Source organism: Trichechus manatus, unplaced genomic scaffold (assembly GCF_000243295.1).
Source record: "Trichechus manatus latirostris isolate Lorelei unplaced genomic scaffold, TriManLat1.0 scaffold00155, whole genome shotgun sequence".
Taxonomy (NCBI): domain Eukaryota; kingdom Metazoa; phylum Chordata; class Mammalia; order Sirenia; family Trichechidae; genus Trichechus; species Trichechus manatus.
Window position 1 is genome coordinate 3,434,368 of NW_004444091.1, and position 18,027 is coordinate 3,452,394.

The following is an 18,027-nucleotide window of genomic DNA, read 5'->3' on the forward strand; positions in this document are numbered from 1 at the left end:
AAGCTGTACACTTGCATAAGCAGGGGCAGAGGCCAGGCGAGGCAAAGGTAGGCCCAAGCGGAGGTAGAGGCCAGGCCTGCGTGTGCAGGGCCCAGGCCAAGGGTGAGGGCCTGGTGGCAGCAGCCAAGAAAAAGCTGTCCTAATCAAAGAACTCTACCCTGAGTTATTCCTGTTATTTCCAAGTTGATCCTGATCCCATATTACTTTACCAATAAACCATATAACTGTGAGTATGGTCTGTGAGTTGCGTGTGGCCATTGCAATGAATTACTGAACCTATCAGAGAAGTAGAGACTGTCATGGGGAGGATGGCTGATGTCAATTGGCAAAAAAGGTTGGAGAGTGGAGGTGTGTCAGACCATCACCTCATAGGAATCAGCTTTGGGCTGATGCTGATTCTCATTCTCTCTGAAATTAGACGAGGTTTGACACTACTGCTACTGCATTACAATTGGTGTCAGAAGTGGGATTCGTGGCAATGGCTCTTGACTCATGGAAGCATGCGATTTTGGAAGAGAAAGGATAAAAGGGTGTGTGGAGTAAAACTTTTGATTCTTGCATGGTTACTTCGGTTATCTTTAATAGCTAAAAATAAGGGATGTTATGCTGGAGCAGCAGATAGGGAAACTGAGGAGAGGAAAGCCACATCTGAAGGGGCTTGGGGTGAAAGCCCAGCAGGTTAAGCAAGATGATTGACAGAGGGCCAGCATCTTCTGGTTCCACCCAGCCAGAAGCCCAAGGCCATATGCATATGAATGGGAAATTAGTCAGGGGGTGAAGATGAAACTGGAATGTTAAAGAAGATTTATGTGTTTATCTGAATGTACTATGTTTATCCTATCTGGTGTAAACAGACCTAAATGTGTGATTGAAATGAATATTATTAACCCATTGTTTTCGAGTCAATTCCGACTCATAGAGACCCTGTAAGGACAGAGCAGAACTGCCTCCATAAGGTTTCCAAGGAGCAGCTGGTGGATTCAAACTGCTGACCTTTTGTTTAGCAGCCAAGTTCTCAAACACTATGCCACCAGGGCTCTGAAATGAATACTGGGTATTGTAAAAAATAAAGAGCGTGTAACTCTACTTTCAGCCAGTACTTGATTGGATATGCTAAAAGGGGAACTAAGATTTGCCCAAAAGAAACACAGGTTTCATTTCAATACAATAGCCCTGTGTATAGAGTATAAGGGACTTAGGTGGAACACCTGAGCCCTACCCAGAAACTCAAGAGCAGAAAATTTGCATTTGAAAGACATGCAGATCCACCCAGAACTGCTGGGAGAAGCAAAAAAAAAAAAAAGATTAGTTTTGCTTTTTGAACTGTGGGCAAACTGCTGGATGCACTGAGGCAGGAAATGTCAGTGTCCATCAGAAGAACCCCCTTCCAGGACTGGAAGTTAAGGGGAGCCAGCGAGTAGATAGCCAGGCTGGTATGCTTGCTTGAGGTGACCACCTGGGTCCATGAGATAAGTGGAAGTGAGGAAGGTGCAAGAGATGGGCTGAGTTTGGATGTGTTTCTTTGGCACCCACTGACCTAGCCCCACGTGGCTAATGATGAGAGAAGGGGCTGGCTGATCTGAAGTGCTGGCAGTCCTGTGGATTGCTGATCCTATGGCTGGTATCTGTTGACCTAGCCCACAGGGCCTAGGGATGAGCTGACCCTGATTAAATGGGGCATAGCTGACAAGACCCCAGCTGAATGGGGATGAGATGACCTGGCCCTGGCTGATTAACAACCTTAATTCCATCTGCAACTTTAATTCCCCTTTGCCACATTAGGTAATATATTCCAAGGTTCCAAGGATTAGAACATGGACATCTTTGGGGGGCCATTATTCTGCCTACCACACTACCCTAAACCCAAACCATCTAAATTAGACAGGACCTGAGTATTGCCCAGGAATCTCTGCTGAGAAGCTTCCTGGGTGATCCTATGTGTCTGGTCTGACATGGGCCCAGCATCTGAGTACCACAGGCCAGGCTGGCTGTTGTTAGATTAAGAATAAGAAAGCAGCTCATGTACCACAGGAAAGTTAGGCTTGGGACTAAACATGATAAAGTCAAGCTTGGATACTACAAGCCCTAATGATGATAGAAGATGTAAAGAATGACCCCTGCCCCCACAACACACACCTTTTTTCTGTACATGGTAAAGGGGGCAGGAGGCTGTTTGATGTTGTCTTGCCTAAGGAAGGAAGGATTTCAGGATGGAATCAAGGGCAGCATTGATGTTGTTAGTTCTGTTGAGTCAATTCTGACTCATGGTGACCATGTGTTACAGAGGAGAACTGCTCCATAGGATTTTCTTGGCTATAATCTTAACCGAAGCAAATAGGCAGGCCTTTTCTTTTGTGGTACCGCTGCATGGGTTTGAACCGCTAACCTTTAGGTTAGCAGTCAAGCACAAGCTTTGGGGTGGGGGTGGGGAGGGGAAACCATCAGAATTCCCTGGGTGTACCTACCTTCTCTTTAAAAAAAAAACAAAACGCTTTAGGCCACAATATATCTGTGATTATGACACCGTATTCCTTGTTCTCCCCACAGCCACCAGCTGCTTGCCGTTGACTCATCCTCTGACCACCCCATTCCATCTGCCCCATCCGTACAAAGGTGTGATGCACTCCCACCTTTGTCCTAACTCCACCCCCCTCCTGTCAAAAATTACCAGTTGGAGAAACCCAGAACATACTGACCTACTGGCACGATTGAGAAGCATTCAACTGTTAGCTGCTGGGCAAACCTAAGCCCACTCCAGGCCTTATCTGTAGTTTCCTGTCCTGCCACAGCTCAGGCTTGTCTCTCTGTTATGACGCTGAGGTTTCTAGGAGCAGCCACAAAGCAGAAATGTCTGTTCTCTTCCCAGCATGTACCATACTTCCCAAGAGCCTCAGGTCAGAGGTCTACATCAAACTAGTTCAAAGGGTCATCTGTTTTCCCTGTGTTAATTCTAATGTGAAAACAATTGGAAACCATTTTAAATATTATAAATATTCATACAAATAGTAAGATATTCAATAAATAGATTAATATTAATAATTACACTAATAACCAAACCAAACCCGTTGCCGTCAAGTCAATTCCAACTCACAGCAACCCTATAGGACAGAGCAGAACTGCCCCATAGGGTTTCCAAGGAGCAGCTGGTGGATTCGAACTTCCAACCTTTTGGCTAGCAGCTGAACGCTTAACCACTGTGCCACCAGGGCTCCTAATAGATTATTAGTAATTAATATATTTATAGTTACTCTATTGATTAGTAATAATGAACTGAGTAATAATTAGTTGGAATAACAGAGTCTAAATATATAATTTTAGGTAAGTTAATTATGGCATTTCCCCTCACTGCAATGTTACAGAGCCATTCAGAATTAGAAATATGAAGAATACAGAGAATTTTTTAAACGCTTACAAAAATATTAACCATAAAACTAAATTTCATATATAAGTAAAAACACATATACAGTAATGTGTCGCATAACGTCCACGATACATTCTGTGGAGCTGCAGGCCACGGGGCTCCTGGCCACCTGGGGTCCAAGGGCTGTTGTGCGGCTCCCAGCCCAGGTAGCGCCTGCTGCAGATGCCTCAGGTGAGTACTTGGCCCTGCAGCCCCATGAAGATCACAGCAGAGAGGCTCTGGGCAGGGGCTGGGGCACCAGGGGAGTGGTCTATGTGACCTGGCACTCCTACCCCTGCTAGGCCCTGAGATGCCTGCTGATTGTGGGTGCTTGGGAGCAGAATTGGGTGCCCACTCCTCCCAGCAGCAGGGGTGCTGTGGGCATCACCCCGAGGGCCCTCGTGGGACCAGACGTCGCCCAAATGGACATTATGGATGACTATATACAAGGAATAGTATAAGACATAAAGAGAACTAAAAATGGGAGGGGAAGAATTTAGGTGAACATTTTTCTTTAATAAATAAAAATATAAATTATCGAGAATCAGCAACTAACGGTATTAAGTTTTAAACAGCATAAGGGCACAAGAAAGTGTACTATAATCTATTCAGATTTATGATTCCTGGGGCTAAGAAACCAGGTACTTAATTTCCTCACACAATTCCTTGCTGATGTGCCTACTTGGTTGACCTTTGTGAATAGCTGAGCAACCACTCCATTCCATACCGCCACAAGACTGGCCTGTTCAGACCAATCCTAGCCCACGAGTCTACACATAGGTCCACAGCAGGTCATCCTCAGAGGCAGTCCCAGCCAGGAGCCTTTCCTCATTTTCCCTCATGCCTCCCCTCTGCCCACAACCTCTGATTTCATTTCAAACACAGCTACTACAACAAATTTTATTTCACTGGAAAAATCTGTATAAAGAACCAAATGTGGTTCCCAGGAAGAAAACAGTTACACCTTAAATAAAATTTAAGGGAAACAAGAGGATAAAGAATGCAGTCTTCTACTAGCTCTAAATTGTCACCACCTTACCTCTTATACTCTGAGGTGCTATGTGATGGAAATCACAGGTGTCCAAGAGAATGCTCTGATTGGTTCTCTGATAAGGCATTGCAAGCAGCTGCGATGTCTGCTTTCTGGCCCATGGACCACTGAACTGAGCTGCTATGGTAGTTACTGAAAACGTGTGGATAAACATAATGCAGAAGGGACTGCATTGGTGTTTGCAGCTATTCACACACAGGCAGTAACATTTCAACTAGGAAGGAAAATATATAATTTATCAAAAAATAGTTCTAATATATAGAAAAAAACTCAATCCTCTGGGGCCAAAGACCTGCCCCTTATTTACATTTACAAAGCAACTGAGTGAACCCAGGACTGACTAGGGAGTAGTGAGGCAGGGGCCTTCTTGGTAGGGCCTTCCAGTCACCTACTGCATAAGTAGATGAACACAGTAGAAGAGGAGATGTTTTGTTTGTTCATTTTGTGAAAGGACAAAGGGAAATCACTGGACATACAAGAAGCAAGACTTAGTCCTGGGTCAGTTCAGACTCTTCACAAATCCTAGAACAGCATTTGAAATCTTTGACCAATGTCCCCTGTCCTTGAGAACTAGTGTTAACAAGGGGCTGATCTGAATGGTTGTTGCCATGAAACCAATGTGGCTTATGTATTTTTTTTTTTCTTCATCTTTTTCCCCTCAGAATCCAGGTGGATAAGGTATTTGGTGGGCATGGTACTGAGGTGAAAGGGAAGGGTCACATGGAAAGAGAGGATTACACCAGCTTCTTGGCCTCAAAGAAACTCTTGAGGTGACGCATTTGCCAGATGCCAGTGAGAATGAGGATGACAGTCTGAGCAATGGACCACCACAGGACCCTCTGGTTGGTACTCTCGCTGGTCAGACGGAAGCGTTCTTCACGATACTGCATGGGGCAATGGACACAGATTAAACGTGGAGGAGAAACAGTCCCAAGCTGTTGTGAGGTACCTCCCTCTTGTAATACTGCTTAACTCCAGGACCAAATGCCTTCTGGAATACTGCCTGTGAATCCACTAGGTGTGCCACTGTTTCCCCACTGAGACTGACTATCATTCCACAAGCATGCTCCTACCATTTCAAACAAGATCCAAGGAAAACAGGTGAGGCAATGGCTATTACTCAATTATGAACTGTCCTCTCTTTACTAAGGCCTTCATTTTCTTTAGAGCTTAAAAATGACTATCTGGACTGGTACCCTACCTTCCATTCTCTAAAGAGCTGATCTCCTAAATGGGGAAGGCACCAAGCAGAAACTTCAGGTAGGTCTAGTGGGTATGAAGGTCAACTGCCATCTCAAAGTACAAAGAGATATGCCCTTACCCGCTGGTAATCCTGCTCCTTCTGGATCTGCTCCACCTGATCAAGCAACTGGCGGGCTCGGAGCTGCAGCTCTGTCAGTTTATCCTTGGCAGCAATCTCAGGGTAGTTATTGGCATGTTCCCCAACCTGGATGTCTAGGTGCACACGCTAGATGAAAACACAACATTGGCGACCAAAAGCAATAAGGTCAGGAACACTTTGACATTATGGTATCTGAATGGTGAGGCTTCCACTGTCTGTTCAGGCTAGAAGGCAGGCTCATTGTAACCAACTCTTGTTCCTGGATGTGGGACAGAGGGCCATCATCTGTCTCCACAGCAGTGACTGTGCCAAAAAGTATCACATGTGATGATGGCAATAAATCAAAAGTTTGGAAACAAGTGAGAGAGTCCAAGCTGCAGCCAAAGAGAAAATTCTCTTACCAGTTTGCCACCAGCAAAGAGAGCCATCCTGGTAGAGTTGGAGTGCAGGCAGATCTTATGGTCACCAGGAGTGTGGGAAGTGAAAGTGAAGCGGCCCTCTGAGCCATACTGCCGGGACAGCACCACCTGTAACACAGCAGTCAGTGACAACCTCACCCAACCAACTGCCCTCACCTTTACCCTGACCGCTCAAAGTATCCACCTTAAAGTGTATCTGGACTGATACTACCATGTCCCCTGAGGCCTCAACTCAGTGCTAAAGCCAGTTCTTGATATCCCACATCCCTCTATTTAAGAAAGGTGTGATGTTGTCTCCAAGTCACCCGTGCCAGCGCTATGGAGCCCTTACCTTCCCTTCAGGGTCCTTCACTTCCACATGCATCCCTAGGCCAGGGGTTGAGGGCAGGAAGACCTCTTTTTGCTTATCCCACATTTGGGTGCGATAATTCCCTGTAGAGCAGACAGACCAATCACAACCCGCCAAGCCACCTTATCCACCCGGCTCCCTACACTCAAGGTGTGTACAGCTGAGGCGGATTCGAGCGGCTCCTCGAGGCGCCGGGCAGCGGGCCCTGCTGGGGCCGGCGAGCCCAGCTAGGTCAGACGGCCCGCTGGTCTGATTTCCTCAGGGCACCGTCAGGTGCGCTGGACAGGGAGCAACAGGCCAAGTCTCCGGGAAGCACCGTGACGCGGCCGGCCCCGAGCGGGGAGGAAGGGGCGCCGCTACAGGGGAGGAGGGAAAGAAGGGCCCTCTCCACCCTCACGCCCGCCTGACCGATGACCATAGTCTCATCAGGTATCTCCTCGATGAAGCAGCGCTTCTCGGTCTCGCCGATGTGGAAGTACAGCGCCCGCGCACCGGCCGCGCACAGCGCCAGCATCAGCAGCGCGGACAGCCCCATCTCAGGCAGCCGCCGGGCAGCGACACCTGCCATCGTTCCGGCCGCTCCGCCCAGCGCGCCTGCGCCGGCCGCTCCGCCCAGCGCGCCTGCGCCGGGGCCGCTCTGTTGCAACGCGCAAACGCTGGAGGGGGCGTGGGATGAATGAGCGGTGACAGAAGTACGCCGTGCGCCGCGGCTTCGGTCATGCCGTCTGTCCCTGAGCCCATGTGAGGTAGTGGCCCGGTCCTCTGAGCGTAAAGGCCGGCGGACGGCCCGTCTGGAAACCAGTTTGAAGCCAAGCAGACGGATGTGCGTCGTCCCTGCAGTCTCTAGACTTCTCCAGTCAGAGCTCGCTCCCTGTAGCGTCGCGTCTGTGCCATTATGAGTGAGAATACATGTTGACTTTCTGGGGCAACAGCTAACAATAAGTTCAACAGATATTTACTGTATGCTGACCGTGTTCCATTTACTGGGCGAGGGCTGACAGTTTATTAGTGAATAAAATCTAGAACCCCAGACGCCCTTCCCACCCAAGCTGAGGTGACCACCAACAAATAAATACAAGATGACAGATTCTGAGACGTTCCCAGAAAAAGACCTGTGCCAAGGGAATGCAACAGCTGAGGGGAAAGTGGACAGGATGGGGTGGGGGTGGGGGGCAGATTACACAGATGCCTTTGAAGGACGTTGTAAGGAATTGACACTTTATTCAAACTGCTGAAGAGTTTAAACACCTGTGGTATGACTGCCAGGATTTAACTGTTTAAAATGAGTACTCTGAACCCACCATTTTGCAACCATAATGAAACAATAAATCTAGACAACCAATAGGTGAACGTTTGATGACAGAATTTTATACAGTACTGGAGGGATCAGGCTGACAACACCTCAACTTAGTAATGATTTTGAACATCCCTGAGAGGGCAACCAGATGTGCCTGCCTCATGACGTGATGCAGAAGAAGTGCAGTAGAAGTACACAACATCACCTATGAAGTATTCTTGCCCCACTCCCCTAAAAACCTAAAACTAGTCAAGCCTTTTGGTTTAACTATGGGAAATACAGGAGTTGAAGGAGCATTTCAAATGATACCAGGAGGACTAAACCAAATTCAGAAATTTGAGAAATTCTGTAGGCCAAATAATACAATTTCTTCAACAAATAAATGGCAAAACGGGGGAAGGAAGGATTGTTACGGATTAAAAGAGGTTTAAGAGACAGAGCAACCGAATGGAATGTGTGAGCCTTATTTTGATTGTGATTCAAACCAACCACTAAGAAAATGCCATTTTTGAGACAATGGGGGGCTTTAATATGGACATAGGTATTATATAATAGGAGCCCTGGTGGTGCAGTGGTTAAGAGCTAGCTCTGCTGCTAATTAGAAGGTCAGCAGTTCCAATCCACTAGCCACTCCTCGGAAACCCTTAGGGCAGTTCTTCTATTTCCCATAGGGTCGCTATGAGTCAGAATTGACTGGATGGCAACGGTTTTTTAATGGTTATGTGATATTAAGGTATCATTGATTTTGTTGCATGTGATTATGGTATTGTGGGATTTTTTTAAGTCCTCAGAGATACATACTGAAGAATTTACAGGTTAAAAAAAAAATTACTCTGGCTGTACTGTAAATGATTTCAAGTAGACAAGAGTCACAGTAGGGAAACTTGTCAGAAGATGGTTGTTATAGCTCCTGACAAGAAATACTCTCATTGAAGAGGATGAAAGAAGTGATGGGAGAGAGATCTGGGAAATAGCAACAACCGTCTCAATACCAAATTTTCGCTCACTATGCTCTTCAAGGGCAAGACTTGGGAGTCTTTTTCATTTTCATATCCCCACCCCCTATCACCTGGTTGTCTTCTTGCTCGATTTGTAATCTCAGTTTACTCACTGTTCCCTCGGTGAGGATTTGGAAAATACAGTCACCATAATTCATGTGTTCTTACTCTCCTTTGTTTCATAGCTAGGATGCGTGTGTCTGCACTGGCCTGTAAGTGATTTGGGCTTGGGAGTACGGTAGAGACGTTCAGTGGAATAAAACCAGGCTTAGTAACCCCAGTGGGCCGTTGAGAGGTGCATGTAGGGTCCCCATTGCTTGCTCTTGTGTGCCCTCCCTGCTAGAAACAAACACACACAGAAGACGTGGTCATATTATCGTTCTGCATGCTGCTACCTGTTTATCCCATAAGAGCTGGGATTGAACCAAAGGCAAGTGTCCTGTGACATTTAAAGAAGAAGCATTTTAAGGCCAATGTCCCTGAGCAGCAGCAGTTCTTTGGTGAGGAAGGCAAGCCCAGTGCTGCCAGAGTTTCTGATTTAGATTTTGGTATGAAATCTCCTGATTTTTAAATACTAACAATTTAACTCAACTTTTGTCTCACAGAACAGACAACAAATCACAATTTCTAGCCGCATTCAGCAGCCAACCTGCCACTTTGCTATCAGTTGGAATCAACTCGATGGCAGTGGGTATCCAAATCTAGTTGAGGACACTCTTCAGCTGTAGTTTACTTGACCTCTCTGCTGGCTCTTGCCCACCTCTGCTTCTCAACTTCTCTGCCTCATCCTTCTCCTTCATTCTTTGAACAAACTGGTGGAAGATGGGACTGAAAAATCTGGGCTAAGGAAATTGACGAGAAGGGAGGTCGGAGGAAAACTAGGAATGAGTTGGGTCATGGGGTATGTCTATATTCCCTAGTCATAACATATAGTTTTTGTAATACAGAGGAAGATAAAAATCAGACTAGAAAGTTTCTTAGTGGACATGGAATTAGAATAAAGGAAGGTTAAAACTTTGTTCCTAACTTTTTTTTTAAAAAAAAGACTTTTTTAGAGCAGTTTTAGGTTTACAGAAAAAAATGTGTACAGAATATAGAGAGTTCTCATCTGCCCACTCCCCCTGCCCAACATTGCTCCTATTAACAATCTTGTATATTGTTAGGTTTTTATTAAGGAAATTTCCAAACACAAATAAAAGTAGAGAGAATAGTTATATGAACCTTTATATACTCATTATTTGCTTTCAAGAATGATCAATTTTCTGCCATTCTTGTTTCATCTGTCTCTCTGTGCATTTTTTTTTCTGAAGTATTTTAAAGAAAATTTTGGACATCATATCATTTCATCTATAAATACTTCAGTATGTGTCTCTAACAGATAAGGACTTGAAAAAGTACCATTATCACACCCAACAAAATTAAAAGTAATTTAAAAAAATATCATCTAATACTTGGTATGTGTTCAGTTTCCCCTCATTGTCTCAAAAAAACTTTTTTATACAGTGAAACCTGTGAGAGCTGGAACTCGATGGGGCTGCCTTGTTTTTCCAGGTCTCGCAAGTTTTCCACCTTTGACAAGAGCAGTCTTACCACTTTACTACTGCTTGTTTTAGTGGAAAATGTTTGCATTTTCCTTCTCTGACAAGTTTCCGCCTTACACAGGTTCTGGCTTTCGAGGGTTTTACTGATTTAGACTGTTTAAATCAGAGTTCAGATAATGTCTACTTACTGCATTTCATTAATACCTCTTTTTTTTGGAATGCCGATATTTCTCAAATCTCTTTTAATCTGTAACAATTCCCTTCCCTTTTTTTTTTTTTTTGTTGTTGTTGATACCATTTATTTATGGAAGAAACTGGGTCATTTGGCCAAAAGCATTTTCCACATTCTGCATTTGGCTAATTCTACATATCTTCATGTGTTATTTAACATACTCCTCTGTCTCTGATATTTCCTGTAAATGGGGAGGTACATCTACAGCCAGGGAGGATTTACGGTGAAAATAATGAAGCGTAATTTTCAGGCCTTCACATTTACAGGCCCCTATACCTAATTTTTTATTTGAAATTTTTCTTAAATATCTTAATTGTTTGAAATTTTTCTTAAATAGGTTCCCACAATCCTGGATCCACATCTAGATAGAGGCTTTATTAGAGCCAGGTTTAATGTTTTCTTTGGCAAGAATCCTTCATAGCTGGTGTTGTGTACTTCCTTCTGTTGCTTCATCATGAGGCACATAATGTTTGGTTGGCCCCTGTCTTAGCCTGAGTTCTCTAGAGGAGAAAAACCAGTGAGTGTATATAGATACATATACAGAGAAATTTACTTCAGGGAAGTGACTTGCGCAATTGTGAGGAAATGGCTCAGGCAATTGTGGCAATTGGCAAGTCCCAGAGTCGTGGGTCAGGTAACAGGCTGAAGACCTTTGCTGGCTCACGTGCTTGCAGGGGCTGACAAACCCAAAATTTGCAGGTCAGGCTGGAGGCCACTGCTGGTTTACAGGGTTCCCTGGGTTGGCGAATCCAAAATCTGCAGGTCAGGCAGCAGGCCAGAGACTTCTGCAGGCTTACGTCCCAGGAACCGGAGGTCAGGTAAAGAGAAGAGTGCAGGGTGGAGAAAGAGAGCAAACCTTGCTGGAATACCCATTTATACACTGGAGGCAAGCTGCACCCCCAAGGAAACTCTCCCTTCGACTGATTCGCTGTTCACATCGGATCACAAAATGAAAAGGGATTACATAGTATCTGCCAAACCACTGAAAATCATTGCCTAGCCAAGTTGACATATAACATTAATCATCACAGTCCCCTCCTAGTAATGTTTGAATTCATCTCTGAATTCATGTATTGTCAGCCTGATCTATCCATCATAAAGTTTACCTTTCTTCTAATACCTTAGCAGCCATTGATAATCATTGGATCAGTGGTTCTTAACCAGGTTGTCTTAGGCTGGGTTCTCTAAAGGGGCAAAACCAGTGAAATGTATATATATGTAAATATATAGAGTGAGATTTAATTCAAGGAAACGGCTCACACAGTTGTGCAGGCTGGCAAGTCCCAAAATCTGTGGGGCAGGCATCAGGCTGGAGGCTTCTCCTAACTCACGTGGTTGCAGGAGCTGACGAACCCCAAATCAGCAGGTCAGACGGCAGGCTGCTGGCGCATGGGGCTGTGGAAGCTAGTGAATCCCCAAATCTGCAGGTCAGGCATTATTTTCATTAGGAATGCAAAGTGGTGATTCCTAATGCTTTTATCACTCCTATAACATCGGCTGTGATTCTTCTACAAATGTGGGCGCTTCCTCATCTGCTATCTGGTTACTCTGAAATAAATCCGTTCAGGAAAGCCAGGATATGTGCATGATGCTTTCCCTTTATCGGTTTTAAGAATAATGAATTAATGCCCCAGCAAACTATAAATGTGACCAATTTGGGTTTATTGTGGAGGGCAATATTATTATGAACTTACAGATTTTTAGATATTTGATTTTTTTTGTTACAATTTATTCTATTTTTGTTGTTGAGAATAAACATAGCAGAACTTACACCAGTGCAACCATTTCTACGCGTACAATTCATTGACATTGATTACTTTCTTCACTTGTGCATTCTTACCCTCCTTTTCCAAGTTGTTCCCCCATTAACGTAAACTCACTGACCCCTAAGTTTGCTAACTAAACTTTCTAGTTGCCATTGTTAATTTTATCCCATTGTCCTAGTCATCTAGTGCTGCTCCAAAAGAAATACCATGAGTGGATGGTTTTAACAAAGAGAAGTTTATTCTCTCAGTCCAGTAGGCTACAAGTCCAAATTCAGGGCATCAGCTCCAAGGGAATGCTTTCTCTGTTGGCTTTGGAGGAAGGTCTGTGTCATCAGTCTTCCCTAGGTCTGCAAGGTCCTTGTGATGCATCAGTCTTCCCTTGGTCTGGGAGCGTCTCAGCTCAGGAACCTCAGGTCCAAAGGACACGCTCTGCTCCCGGCACTGCTTTCTTGGTGGTATGAGGTTCCCAATTCTCTGCTTGCTTCCCTTTCCTTTTATAAGGTAAAAGGTGGTGCAGGCCACACCCTAGGGGACTCCCTTTACCTTGAATCAGGGATGTTACCTGGGTACGGGTGGTGTTACAATCCCACCCTAATCCTCTTTAACATAAAATTGCAATCATAAAATGGAGGCCAACCACACAATTCTGGGAATCATGGCCCAGCCAAATTGATACACACGTTTTTGGGGGCACATAATTCAAACCACGACACCCGTATACATAGATCTTAAAAGAATACAATGCTTAAGGCAGACATTCTTTACTAGTTAAGCTAAACTATTGCTTGGTTTTAAGAGGACTTCAAGGGATATGTTTGGTTTAAGGTTTAAACATTATCTCAGGACAGTAGTTTCAGGGGTTCATCCAGCATACAGGGCTCCAGAAAGTCGGCAGTCCATAAGAATTTGAAATTCTTTTCTGCATTTTTTCTCTTTTGATCAGGATACTTCTATAGAATCTTTGATCAAAGTGTTCAGTAATGTTAGCAGGGCACCATCCTGTTCTTCTGGTCTCATGGCAAAGGAAGCAGTTGTTCATGGAGGCAATTAGCCACACATTCTGTTTCCTCCTCCTATTCCTGACTCTACTTCCTCAGTTGCTCCAGACGAATAGAGACCAATTGTTGTGCCTTAGATGGCCACTTGCAAGCTTTTAAGACCCTAGGCACTACATAATGAACTAAGAGGTATAACATTAGCACTGAGCATATTATTGGGTAAATTAACTGGGATGTCCCATGAAACCATGACCTTAAACCTCCAAACCAAGGAACCAAATCCCAAGAAGTGTTTGGTTGTAATAAGCAGCGTTAACAGCTATTCTTTTTTTTTTTTTTGTCGTTGTAAAGATATCTATCACATAAGTTTTTCCAATTCAACTCTTTACAGATGTACAACTTATTGATAGCAGTTATCTTAACTGATTGTGCAACCCTACCCTTAATCATTGTGATTTTTCTGTCACTATATACCCAAACTCAGTACTCCATAAGCAATAACCCTCATTTTCCCCTTCCCCCTGCCACTGGTAACCACTAATAAACTTTAGTCTCTATATATTTGCCTTTTCTTGTTTTTTTATATAAGTGAAGTCTTACAATATTTGTCCTTTTGTGATTGACTTATTTCACTTAGCATAGTATCTTCAAGCTCCGTATTGTAGCATTATCAAGATTTCATTTCTCCTACTGGATGAGTATTATTCCATTGTATATTTGTACCACATTTTGTTTATCCATTCATCCTCTGATTAGCATTTAAGTTGTTTCTGCCTTTTGGCTATTGTGAATAGTGCTACAATGAGCACTTTTCAAATCGCTGTTTGAGTCTCTGCTTTCAAGTCTTTTGGGTATATACCTAGGAGTGGAAATGCTTGGTCATATAGTAGTTCTATTTTTAGTTTTTTGAGGAACCGCCACACTGTTTTCCACAGCGCCTGTACCATTTTGCGTTCCTACCAGCAATGGATAAGGGTTCCAATTTCCTCACATGCTTGCCAACATTTGTTATTTTCTCAGGGGACATCTAACTCAATTGGCATAACATCGCTTATAAAGAAAATGTTCTTCATCCTACTTTGGTGAGTAGCATCCGGGGTCTTAAAAGCTTGTGAGTGGCCATCTAAGATACGTCTACTGAGCTCACCCCATCTGGAGCAAAGGAAAATGAAGACTGATGGACCATAACTATGAAAGCCTCCACCAGACTGAGTACAGCACAGCTAGACAGTGCCTGGCTACCACCAGTGACTGCTGTGATAGGGATCACAATAGAGGGTCCCAGACAGAGTGGGAGAAAAATATAGAACAAAATTCAAACTCACAAAAAAAGACAGGACTTACTGGTGTGACAGAGACTGGAAAAACCCCAAGAGTATGGCCCCAGACACCCTTTTTACTCAGTACTGAAGTCACTCCTGAGATTCACCCTTTAGCCAAGATTAGACAGGTCTATAAAACAATAACACACGTAGTTCAACCACCATGTGTACGAGACTAAATGGGCACACCAGCCCAGGAACAAGGACAAGAAGGCAGGAGGGCACAGGAAACTAGATGAATGGAAATGAGGAACGCAAGGTCAAGAAGGGGAGAGTGTTGACAAGTTAAGGAGTTGGCAACCAATGTCACAAGACAATACGTATATTAATTGTTTAATGAGAAACGAATTTGCTCTGTAAACTTTCACCTAAAGCACAACAAAAAGAAACAAAAATTGTTATTTTCTGGTTTTTTTTTTTTTTTTTTTGGTTTTTAATCTTAGCCATGCTAGTGGGAGTGAAATGGTGTATGCTTATGGTTTTGATTTGCATCTCTCTGATGGCTAAAGAGCAGCCCTGGTGGCAAAGTGGTTAAAGAGCTTGGCTGCTAACCAAAAGGTCAGGAGTTTGAATCTACCAGCCACTCCTTGGAAACCCTATGGGGCAGTTCTACTCTGTCCTATGGAGTTGCTATGAGTCAGAATCGACTCAATAGGAATGGGTTTTTTGGGGGATGGCTAGTGATGTTGAGCATCTTTTCAAGTGATTGGTGGCCATTTGAATATCCTCTCTGGTGAAATGTCTATTCAAGTCCTTTGCCCATTTTTTGATTGGGTTATTTGTTGTTAAGTTGTAAAAGTTATATATATATTTTAGTCATTAGATTTTTATCGAACTATGGTTTCCAAAGATATTCTCCCAGTCATTAGCTTCTCTTTTCACTTTTTTGGTAAAGTCTTTTGATGAACAGATTTTTTATTTTTTATGTAGTCTCGTTTACTTATTTTGTCTTTTGCTGTTTGTGCTTTATGTTATTACATAATCCATTGTTAAAAGCTAGGTGCCACAGCATTGCCCCTGCGTTTTCTTCTAACAATTTTATGTTTTCATATTTAGGTCTTTAATCCATTTTGAATTTGTTTTTGTGTGTGGCATGAGGCATGAGTCCTATTTCATTTTTCTGCATGTGGAAATCCAATTTTCCCAGCACCATTTATTGAAGAGACTATTCTTTCCCTATCGAATGAACTTAGCACCCTTGTCAAAAATCAGTTGACCATTGATGTATGGATTTATTTCTGGACTCTCAATTCTATTCCACTGGTCTATGTGTCTGTTGTTATACTAGTACCAAATTGTTTTGATGACTGTAAAACCCCACTACCGTCAAGTCGATTCCGACTTACAGTGACCCTGTAGGACAGAGTAGAACTGCCTCACAGGATTTCCAAAAAGCGGCTGGTGGATTCAAACTGCCAACCTTTCGGTTAGCCGCCAAATGCTTAACCATTGGACCACCAGGGCGCCTTGATTACTGTCGCTGTATAATATGTTTTAAAATCAGGAAGAGTGAATCCTTCTACTTTGTTCTTCTCTTTCAACATTGCTTTGGCTACTTGGGGCCTCTTGCCATTCCATATAAAGTTGAGGGTTGGTTTTTCCATTTCTGTAAAGAATGCTACTGGAATTTTTATTGAGATTGCATTGAATCTATGGATCACTTTAGGTAGTTGTCTTTAGGTAGTTCTCTAGAGAAGCAAAACCAGTGAGATGTATAAATATATATATAGAGAGATTTATATCAAGGAAATGGAACACATGGTTGTAGAGGTTAGAAAGTTCCAAGTCTGTGGGTCAGGCTGGAGGCTTCTCCTGACTCACAAAGCTGCAAGGGTTAGCGAACCCAAGATCAGCAAGTCAGGCAGCAGGCTTCTGACTCACAGACTGTTGAGGCCATTGAATCCCACGATCAGCAGGTAAGACAGCAGGTAAGCTGCTAGCTCAAGTTCCAAGAACTAGAGGTCAGATGAACAGGAGCCAGCTGCAGGATCCAGAATGATCAAAATCCAGTGAGATTTGCCAGAAAGTCCACCTATGTTGGATGCAGTCCACACCCCCAAGGAAATTCCCTTTCAACTGTTTGGTTGTTCATAACAGATCTCATCATGGAGGTGATTATATTGTATCAGATCTCATTAATTATTCTTCCCAGGTATAATTGTATCATTATATAGCTACCATTAAAAAAAACCCATTGCCGTCTAGTCAATTCCGACTGTCTTAGGCTGGGTTCTCCAGAGAAGCAAAACCAGTAAAGTGTATAAATATATAGAGAGATTTATATCAAGGAAATAGCTCAAGCAATTGTAGAGGCTAAAAAGTCCCAAGTCCACAGATCAGGGTAGAGGCCTCTCCCAATTCACAGAGCCGCAGAAGCTGGTGAACCCAAGGTTGGCAGGTCGGAGAGGGGCTCCTGCTCACAGGCTGTGAAGGTCAATGAATTCCAAGATCAGCAGACAAGACTGCAAGGTTTCTCCTGATTCACGTAGCTGCAGAGGCTGGCAAACCCAAGGTCAGCAGGTTGGGGAAATGGACTCTCGCTCACAGGCTGAGAAGTTTGACAAATTCCAAGATCAACAGGTAACCTCCTAGCTCAAGTCCCAAGAACCAGAGGTGAGACAACAAGAGGCAGCTGCTGAGTCTGGAACAAGCCAAAAACCTTGGCAAGGCGAGCAGGCAGAAAGTAACCAGCAGAAGGCAGAGAGATGAAACTGAGGGGGCAGTGAGCTGACCAAGCCCCACCTCCGCCAGTACCACTCAGCAGATTCCATCATGGGGGTGATCACAACATTATACAAGTGCTAAAACACTGAGAATAATGGCCTAGCCAAGTAGACATACAATCTTAACCATCACACCAACTCATAGCAACCCTAAAGGACAGAGTAGAACTGCCCCATGGGGTATCCAAGGAGCACCTGGTGGATTTGAACTGCCGACCTTTTGGTTACCAGCTGTAGATCTTAACCACTATGTCACTAGGGTTTCCACAGCTGCCATACTACATCATAACTGCCAAACCACTGAGAATCATGGCCCAGCCAAGCTGACACACAACCTTAACCATCCTAGTAGTATTGACATCTTAACTACATTAAATCTTCCTTCTGGTGAGCCAGCCAGGAGTCATCCACTCAGTTCCAGAGGTGGATCAGACAACAGACTGGCCCTGAAGTCTGGTGCCACCGGAAGATTTCTGCTGGAGACCTTGGAGCCACCCTGGAAGCCAGTCTGCCTTGGACCCAACAGTGACTCTGTGAGAGACATGAAATGTGCCTGAGTTATTTGGTAACTACCTAGGTAGGCCTTAGA

General features: G+C 44.0%; 1 protein-coding gene across 1 annotated transcript; it reads right to left on the reverse strand.

Annotated features, from left to right (window-relative positions):
- Positions 1-5,063: 5,063 nt before the first annotated feature.
- TMED4 (transmembrane p24 trafficking protein 4) lies at positions 5,064-7,142 on the reverse strand. The gene is made up of 5 exons (XM_004386095.2): positions 6,970-7,142; positions 6,544-6,644; positions 6,195-6,320; positions 5,773-5,919; positions 5,064-5,335 (listed from the first exon to the last, which is right to left on the reverse strand). The coding sequence occupies exons 1-5, from the start codon at positions 7,127-7,129 to the stop codon at positions 5,186-5,188; spliced, it is 684 nt and encodes a 227-aa protein (XP_004386152.1). The 5' UTR covers positions 7,130-7,142; the 3' UTR covers positions 5,064-5,185.
- Positions 7,143-18,027: the final 10,885 nt, after the last annotated feature.

What these genes read in the sequence shown, in the direction of transcription:
- TMED4 (XM_004386095.2), bottom strand. Translation starts at nt 7,129, where the DNA reads ATGGCAGGTGTCGCTGCCCGGCGGCTGCCTGAGATGGGGCTGTCCGCG. An exon ending in TCTTTGCTGGTGGCAAACTG is followed by an intron (nt 5,920 to 6,194) that starts GTAAGAGAATTT and finishes GTTTTCATCTAG; the next exon opens with CGTGTGCACCTAGACATCCA. An exon ending in AGGAGCAGGATTACCAGCGG is followed by an intron (nt 5,336 to 5,772) that starts GTAAGGGCATAT and finishes TGCCCCATGCAG; the next exon opens with TATCGTGAAGAACGCTTCCG.